A 9,035-nucleotide genomic window follows, 5' to 3' on the forward strand; every position below is an offset into this window, starting at 1 on the left:
CCGGGATGTGATTAATTTCGGACGAAACACTGGCCAGATATATCCTGCTGGAATTTGGATCCGTTTGCTGTTCGCGCTGATCCATTTTCCAGGCGATCGCGCACAACGATCGACGACCATTGCGCTGCACGTAAGAGACGTGGGAGAGTTTAATCGTATTCTTGTGACGGTCGTGTCGGCACAACGTATTACTACACTCCGTGCGGTGGCGCAATCAATTATCGATGTAAATTTATTGCACCGTCGGCGTCACTATTCACTAAACCATCGTCATAGGTAATACAGGGGTTTTCAGGGGGCTCTCATAACTGTGGGATACTTGTTTGACTCTTTCCAATGGGATATGAACTCTATGGCACCCTATTGGACAAACTCTTTGCAAAATTCCTATTGCATTTGTCCAAAAAGGGTGCCATAAAGTCCAATTCCTTTCAAGATAAAGTTCATTTGATGTAAGAAAGAATCATCAAGGTACCCCACAAGTATGAGAAAACCCCCTGAAAACCCCTGCAAGTCTCGATCGATCGCAAACGGCAAACAAGCATAAATAAATTTCAACCCATTTCTCGCTACAAGAGCTACATTTCAAATGAACGATCGAACCGCACCGCACTTTACCGTTAAATCACATTTCACAGTTGTTTTTTATTATAATTTAATCTCAACACTTCCTACAAGAGATAATATATCGAAATGCATACATGCGAACGAACAGGCACACACACGCACGCACCCACAAGTACAGTGTGTGTGTGTGTGTGTGTGACTTGGACACATTGGCCATTTTCGCTGGCGCTATGTCCATCAACATGAAAAAATGGGATTAGTTGGGGACACGTGTGTGTGTTGTTGATCGTGTAAATATAGGAGTGTTATCAAGAATAGACGCTACTGTGCGCGTAATGTTGTGTGCGCTTCCTAAAATAACGAACATGTAACATTGTTCCTACACATTACATGCTTCCTGTTTTGCGTATCTCATATAATTAATCCTTTTTTGTTAATTTTGTTGCTTCAAATTGTTCTGATGTGCAAATGCGTTACACTGGGGCGTTACATGTAACGCTAGGTAGCCATAATATGTATTGGTTTTTTTGCTTTCGTTTGAACGTTATTTGTCTTTGTCTATTTTCATTTTGTACCTGCCACAATTGTTACTGAATTTTGTGTTTTCTTCTTCTTCTTCTTCTTCTTCTTCTTTGTTTTTTGCTTTCCTTTGCGTTGCCTTTTTCGTTGCCACATTACAGTTAAATTCGGGAATGAATCGTAAACGCCTACCACACCGTACCGCTTGCTGGAATGACTTTTGCCAACTCTCTTTAGTTTCATCCAGTCTTCTCGTATCCATTTGCAAACACCAAATTACCAAACTATCTAAACGGCCACTCCTCGGATGCGTGTAATCTTGTAAACACTCACTAACTGCCTAAAACTCACCGTGCTAAGGGGTCCAGATTTCCTTTTCGAATCGGTTCTCACTCACTGCTGTACGTTTTAGATGTATGTGTATAGGTTGGAATTTACTTACTATATGCTACAACGGTTAAAATCGACATTTAGTGTGTGTTTTTTCCCCTCAAGTAGGTAACAGTGTAATTTTGCATTATTGTATTGCGTTCTGCCCTTTCCGACACGCGTTTGTTTCGTTTTTCAAAGGAATTGGGAAATATCACTATTGCGAGAGAAAAAAAACCAGGAGGAACCTTTCTGAGCGCCAATAAATTAAGATTCGAAGGTAAAGAACATGCTGCCGTGCACAAGGCGAAACAGCGAACAAGAAAGTTAATAAATATTGAGCAAGTAAGTGTAACACAGTAGTTGCTTGAATTGCAGGAGATATCAAAGGGGGTGAAGGAGTGTTCCTTTTGTAAAAATTTCTTCTAGAGCCTCTCCGAGACACGCACGCACGCACGCACGCACGCAGGGGCGCGCATATTAGTAATCACAGGAAGAGTAGTAAACAATGTAAAATTAGGCCTACACTTAAAATGCTAAACTGGAGAAATAACTGCACTATCCTTCTCCTTCTCCCTCTCTCTCTCTCTCTCTCTCTTTCTCTCTTATGACCACACTTTTTTGTTGTAAATTGTCATGTGTAAATTGTGTCCCTTCCCCCCCCCCCCCCCTTATTCTGATACGGTATTTTCGGGCGCTTCTTCCTCCACGATCACCACCGCACCGCAGCAGGCTGCCTGCTCGTCCTCATCCTCGGAAAGGGACCGATCTGCTGCTTCCGGTTCCGGCCCGTCATAGTTCAGCGAGTCGGACGTTTCGTTCGATGAGCTGCCAGCGTTCTCCTTCTCCGTAGAGTTGCTTCCTCCGCCGCCACGGGCACCGTTCTCCACGCGCAGCAGCTCTGCCGACCGGGTGCTACCATCCTCTTCTTCCTCCTCGTCCGGCTGTCCGCCGGATTCTGCAGCAAGCGATTCGATCGCAAAGTTGTCTGAATCGGACGAGGAAGATGCTGACGATAGCCGGCCATCTTCACGGTCCGGTTCGGTTGCACGCTTCACACCAGCAGCAGCAGCAGCAAACTTGCCGGCCAATCCACTCGGGCCCGGTTTCTCGCCGTCCGGTTGCCGTTGAAGATCGCGCACACCGAACGTTCCATCGGTAATGCGGCGTACTTCGCGCGGTTTAGGCGTCCCATTTGTGCCACTTCCAGAGGGGCCCACCGATAGCGCCGGGCTGCGTGCTGGACGGAAGGTGTTGTTCTCGAAGTTAAACGCCCAGCTGCGCAGTGGATCCGTTCCGACGCGGCTAGGACTTTCCGAGCGGGCTCGCACCGGTTGCAGCGCAGGGCCGGCACGTGGTGCCGACCCCCTTGCACCCGGACCATCGTTCAGTGGCACGTTCTCATACTCGTGCTCGCGCAATCGCGCTAGCTGGGGCGTATTGCGCAGCACTCGCGGGTAGCTGCCCGTCATTGTGGGGTACTCGCGTGCCGGGGGAATATAATCGGCCTGATCAATCGCTCCATAACGTACAATTTCTTGCTGCTGCTGCTGCCCGTGGGATCCACCGGCGGTCGAGCAGCCGTCACAGTTGCGCGAGAACATAAAGTTAAAATCGATAAACTTGTAATCCGGCGGCGTTTGACCGACCCACAGCGGGAGCCACTTGTTCACCAGCAGCCACTGCAGGGACGGTTTGGTTACACGCCCGCCCACTCCGTTCGCGTACATTGGATCGGCCGCGGGAAGGTCGGGGGGTGGTAAGCCACCCACGGAAGCGAGTGACGGTGGCGCGGGAACGTTGGCAGTCGGCTCCTGGACAGCGGATTGTTGCGATTGTTTCGACTTTCGGCTTATCTTCGGGATGGCACCGGTTGATTTGCCTCCCAACGTGCCGCCCGTGCCCACACCACTCACACCAACAGCTGCGGCACTCGCCAATCCACCCATAATGCTTCCACCCTGTCCACCGGTTCCTCCCGAAGCTCCTCCCGACGATGCTCCTCCTGCGCCTCCAGCTGCACCTGCCAGCGTACTGTCGTTCCCGTTCGCCGCGTTCACACTGCCACCCGCCGCTCCATTCGCGGTGGACGGTTTGTTGAGATTGTTCATCGATTGGGAGTTTTCGCCCCCGAGACAGCTGAAAAAGCTCTTCACGTTCACCGACGACGAGTCCTTGGTTGCGTTTGGCTGCGCATTCGCGGTGCCGTTCGCACAGTAGGGGGCATTAGTGCCTGCTGGACCTCCTACCACACTCCCTGGTCCATTGGCTCCCGGTTGGTTTAGCCGTATGTGGCCCACCGTACCGAGATGACTGTGGCCAAGCACCGCATAGTGTCCGCCCAGGCTGTAGTGATCGATGTTACCACAGGACGAGCTCAGATGGCGCTCGATGCGCCCAACGCCGTGCCCGATCACATCGAACCGCCCGAAAAGACCCGCCGCCCGGTTCGCCGCCGGTGCAAACGAGCCCGTATTCTGGTAGGCCGGTTCCTCTCTTACGCGCTCGTACAAATTGTCGCACTTGGCGACGCCGTTCGATTGGCTGTGGCAGCGATAGTAATGGTACGATTCGGTGTCGTCGAAGCTACGCTGCCGGGGCGGTCGCGGTTGCTGCGGCGCGGCCGAGCCGACCGGATAGCGGACACGGTTCAGATCCAGGTGAAGGTTAGCATACCGGCCATTGGAGGAGCCGGCCACGGGCGGTTGATTCTGGTAGTAGCTTGGAGCCGGTCGGCCCCGTGGCACATCATAGCCGGCAGTTCGATCGTACAGCTCGTTCCGGTACGCCATCGGGTGGTAAAGCTGCTGCATGCTGTGCAGCATGCTGGGTGGTGGGGGCGGAATGCATGCAGCAGCACCGCCGTTCAGCGAACGCCCCGACGGACCGGGCTGTGGTTGATTGGCTGCCACGTGTTGCGGCGCCGGATTCGAGACAGCAGGGATACCCGCAGGGGCACCGTTACCACCGACTCCCGCCCCACCTCCACCACCGTTCAAGGGAGCAAACTGTTCTATCGATTCGTAAATGTTCTCGTAGTGCACACTGTTGCCGTTTGGCGCATTGTTCATGGCCGGTTCCGGGTTGAGCCCTTCCGCCTGGCTGTTCTCGTCGTCGTTGGCCCCGGCGGCCGGTAAACTCGCCGCTTCATTCTGCAGGGCTGCACAGTTCGCGTACCGGGTGTAGGTGGTGGTGGTGGTGTGGTGATGGGAGGAGAAGGATTGTTTGGTGGCGGCCCGTGCGCCCTGCTGCTCGCTTCACAAGGGCTTATCTATCATTGCCACACCGGCGTAGCTGCGGCCGATGCTCATCGACGACGGCAGGATGCGCCAGCTGTCCGTTTCCGGGCTGTACACCTCGACCGACGCCAGATTCGACAGCCCGTCGTCCCCGCCGACCACGTAAAGCATTCCGTTGTGCGCCACCACGCCAGCATTGCGCCGGCAGAACGCCATATCACCGACCGGGCGCCACGTGTTCGTCGCCGGATCGTACGCTTCGACCGATTTGCGCACCAGCGGCCCATCGTGACCGCCCACCGCGTACAGAATGTTGTCCAGCACGCCCACGCCCGCCCCGCTGCGTCGGGCCGACATTTCCGCAATCTGCGTCCAGGTGTCGGTGGACGGGTTGTACCGTTCGACCGACGCGAGACATTGCCGGGAGGCACCATCGTACCCCCCAACGGCGTACAGCAGCCCGTTCACCACCCCGACCCCGACCGAGCTGCGGCGCGTCGACATGGAAGCGATCAGGCGCCACTCCTGCCGCTTCGGGTCGAACATTTCCGCCGAGCTGAGCCCGGTCGAGCCGTCGAACCCGCCGACCGCGTAGATGCAGTGGTTGAGCACTGCGACGCCCAGCGTCGAGCGGCGCGCCTCCATGTTGTGGCTGGTGGTCCACTGGTCCAGCACCGGATCGTACACGTCGACCGTTTTGACGCGCAGCGAACCGTTAAACCCGCCGACCGCGTACACCTTGTCGCCCAGTACGGCCAGTCCCGCCCGGCAACGGCGCGTGGGCATTTCCGCCACCTGGTACCACTTTTCCTCCCGCAGATCGTAACACTCAACCGAGCGGATGGCTTTCGGCGCTTGGCCACCGATCACGAGCAGCACTTTTGGCAGACCGACCGGCTGCCGGGGTATGGTGCGGGGTGTTTTGAAGCACGTTTTCTGCTCGCCTTTCAGCAGATGATACTTGAGCGCCTCGATGATGTAGTCCTTGCACTGGAGGTCGCCCTTCATGAGCTGCTCCTTCTCGACGTACTGCACGAGATAGTCCTGGGAGAGCAGGGGCAGCCGGACGTGCTCCATCAGGTCGGCCAGATGGTGCTGGCGCCCGCTCACATCGTACTGTATCCAAGTGATGACACATTCATACACCTTTTGGAGAGGATGATTAGAAGCATGGTATTAGAAAAGGGGGTTTTAAAAGAGAAAGCAAAACGCCTGCCCGTACCTTCTCCTCCGTAGGAACTGACAAACGGTCGCTCTTGATCAGATGTGCCACTTGGTCACTGGTGAGATTGAGAAACTCATCAAACTGTACCACTTCCCTGCGAATTAAGCATCAATATGGTCATTTTAATTACATTCCTTCCCGCCCTACTGCAACTCCAACTCTGAAACTCACGAGAAATGCTGCTCGATGTACGTTTCCGCATAGTTGAGCAGATCGATACAGCCGTGGATGTCGGCAAAATCGCGTATCCCCAGGCAGTTGCTCGGATCGAGCTGCGTCTGCAGATAGTCGCAGCACGCATCGCGCACATCGGTCAGCTGCAGCAGGTTGGCCGCCGTCAGCAGTATCTGCACATTGTCCTCCGTGACCTCCACCACCGCCCGGTACACGTACTCGATCAGCAGCTGCAAGGCGCGCGGATCCACCCCCTGCAGCGTGATCCGATCCTGCCGGCTCTCCTCGAACCCGGTAAACATGGCGTAGAAGTAGGGACTGCACGAGGCCAGCACCATTTTGTGCGCCGGGATTTCGATCCCTTCCGCCACCAGCACCACATCGCACAGCAGGTTTTGTCTGGAAAGGTGCAAATAAATGCAAAATGAATGGGAAAAACGCGTTATGCCAGGGCAGCAGGCTGAGGTCTGAACAAGGTGGCAGATGTCGCGTGGGAATTGGGTTACGTACTCTCGCATCATGTTCATGGCCTCGAACGAGCGCTGCGTGTGGATGTTGTTACGGTACGCTCCGGTCGTTTTCTCCTTCCCGTTCGACCGTGGCAGCTGCTTCTGGGAGCTTTCGTCCAGCGAGTTTTGGCTTGCATAACGCACCAGGATGCAGCTGGAAGGAGGGAGAAGCGCAATGGTGTTAAATAATCATTTCATAATTGGTTCGCTATCCTTGAGCTAGTGTTTTTTTCTTCTCGAATCTCCTCTATTCTGGATACACGAAGAACGGAAAAATGTAAACAAAACATTGCCTCGCATCTCACTAACACACTCTCATACTTTCTCGCACCACACACACACACGCATGCAAACACAGAGGGCAGAAAATCGATAACATCAACTTTCGTCTCCAGGCCGATGGTTTGAGAAGGAAAACGCGGATTGCTTTGATTTCCATCCTACCTTCCACGCTCCATCGTGCCTTCTGCGGCCGAGTTTTGGCTGCTTCCGGTGTTGCTGTTGATGTTGTGCTGATTGTTGCCGTTGCCCAGGCTGCTCATGATTCCTAGTGTGTACTGTATGAATGATAGCATACACTGGAGAGGGGAACCGAGAGTGTCTTGTGTGCTCCTGCTGGCTTCTCTGCTTGTTTCCTTTTCTCGCTGTTTCCGATTCTACAACGCACGGAGCTGCATTATGAGCTGCACTTGCGGTACGATTCCCGACAAAGAAATGCGGTGCTAGAATATCAGTGTCCGGAAGTTCGCTCGACGCACTACACAGCAACTACACCCCACAAACACACAAACTGAACCAACATCGGTGTGCAGTAGCAGCTGGACAGAAACGTGCCCAATTGTGCAGCGTTGGCGATTATTCTACACAGCTCATCCGGTCACGGTAATTTCCCTGGTCAGGCACAATGCATACCACACCGCACTTTGCTTTGTTTGTCGCGGGAAATTCGATTTTTTCCGACTTTTCCAGTGCAGACGCAGTTTCCGTGCGTTTGGTTCTTTGCAAACACGAGCACGTACACACACACTCATACAGGTGACGGATCTGCAGTGTGATGATGGTTAAGCGCAGTCCACACACAGCGAGCGTATGTTGAAGCGTTGATTATGGGAATGGGAGCAAATGTGTCTGCGTGAGCTAATTGTGGTTTTATGTTGAATTAGACTAAAACCGGATATAATTATAGGGCAGTTTTTACTATTTCTTTTATTTTTCTTTTATTTTACTCACACATTTTTCACATTAATTAATTCTTCTTCTTCTATTTAGCGTAACGTCGTACACGGACATGCCGACCTGTACAGGCTTTCGAGACTTGATTCATGACCACGCAACCAGATAGTCAATCTTTGCTACGGGGGGTAGTTATGGGAAAAATGAAGTTTTTATCGGAATCGATTCCGGCTAGCTCCGCAGTTTTCTGGAATCGATTCCGGATAATAGGTTTGGAATCAGTTTACGGAATCTATTCTGGAATCGACTCCAGAATCGAAACCGACTCCGGAATTGGTTCCGGAATCGGCTCTATACTTGATTCCGGAATCGACTCAGGATTCGGAATCGGTTCCGTAATCGACTTCGGATTCGGAATCGGTTCCGTAATCGACTACGGAATCAAAATCGGTTCCGGAATCGTCTCCGGAATCGGCTCCGGAATCAGCTCTGGAAACGGCTCCGGAATCGGCTCCGGAATCGACTCCGGAATCGGAATCGGCTCCGGAATCGACTCCGGAATCGGAATCGATTCCAGCATCGGAATCGGCTCAGGAATTAATTCCGAACACGGAATCGGGTAGATCCGATTCGGAGCTCCCACCAATAACGGGGGTACGGTCCATTCTAGGTTTGAACCCATGACGTTAAGTCGTTCGAGTTGACGACTGTACCACGGAACCGCCCCCAGTAATTTAACATTAATTAATTATTTGATATGATTATGGCTGTATATAATTGTTTTAAACCTTTTGAAATGGTTTTTAACATTCGATCAAAAGAGAATTATTTGGCGTTTTACAATTGATGTGTCAAATCAGTACAATTTACTCAAAGAACTGTCAAATTTAGAAGACCGCGTATCTACGAATCCGCGTATAAGAGGTGCCATGTATCTCGGGGACTATTGTACATTCGTGAAGCACGTCGTAACAACATGCCCGTCATGGGTTCAAACCTCTAATGGAACAAGCTCCCCGTACACAGTTCCTCAGTTCCCAAGTACTTCAAAAACTTAGTGTAGATGTCTTGGTCGCAAATTTCTTGGTCGCAAATTTCTTGGTAACAAACTTCTTGGTCGCAAACTTCTTGGTCGCAAACTTCTTGGTCGCAAACTTCTTGGTCGCAAACTTCTTGGTCGCAAACTTCTTGGTCGCAAACTTCTTGGTCGCAAACTTCTTGGTCGCAAACTTCTTGGTCGCAAACTTCTTGGTCGCAAAC

At 52.3% G+C, this 9,035-nt stretch overlaps 1 protein-coding gene across 2 annotated transcripts; it reads right to left on the reverse strand.

The window, feature by feature from the left end:
- Positions 1-613: 613 nt before the first annotated feature.
- LOC1277617 (ring canal kelch homolog) lies at positions 614-7,650 on the reverse strand. 2 transcript variants are annotated; one of them, XM_061658095.1, is made up of 5 exons: positions 7,047-7,650; positions 6,604-6,756; positions 6,091-6,492; positions 5,917-6,013; positions 614-5,840 (listed from the first exon to the last, which is right to left on the reverse strand). In XM_061658095.1, the coding sequence occupies exons 1-5, from the start codon at positions 7,175-7,177 to the stop codon at positions 2,127-2,129; spliced, it is 4,497 nt and encodes a 1,498-aa protein (XP_061514079.1). In that variant the 5' UTR covers positions 7,178-7,650; the 3' UTR covers positions 614-2,126. The 2 variants fall into 2 exon arrangements, with proteins under 2 accessions (XP_061514079.1, XP_061514080.1); XM_061658096.1 differs by having other exon boundaries at positions 4,677-5,840; positions 7,047-7,640.
- Between the last annotated feature and the right edge of the window lie 1,385 nt (positions 7,651-9,035).

The sequence above is a fragment of the Anopheles gambiae genome, chromosome 3 (genome assembly GCF_943734735.2).
Source record: "Anopheles gambiae chromosome 3, idAnoGambNW_F1_1, whole genome shotgun sequence".
Lineage (NCBI taxonomy): Eukaryota > Metazoa > Arthropoda > Insecta > Diptera > Culicidae > Anopheles > Anopheles gambiae.

What these genes read in the sequence shown, in the direction of transcription:
- LOC1277617 (XM_061658096.1), bottom strand. Translation starts at nt 7,177, where the DNA reads ATGCTATCATTCATACAGTACACACTAGGAATCATGAGCAGCCTGGGC. An exon ending in GGCACGATGGAGCGTGGAAG is followed by an intron (nt 6,757 to 7,046) that starts GTAGGATGGAAA and finishes CCCTCCTTCCAG; the next exon opens with CTGCATCCTGGTGCGTTATG. An exon ending in CAGTTCCTACGGAGGAGAAG is followed by an intron (nt 5,841 to 5,916) that starts GTACGGGCAGGC and finishes CCTCTCCAAAAG; the next exon opens with GTGTATGAATGTGTCATCAC.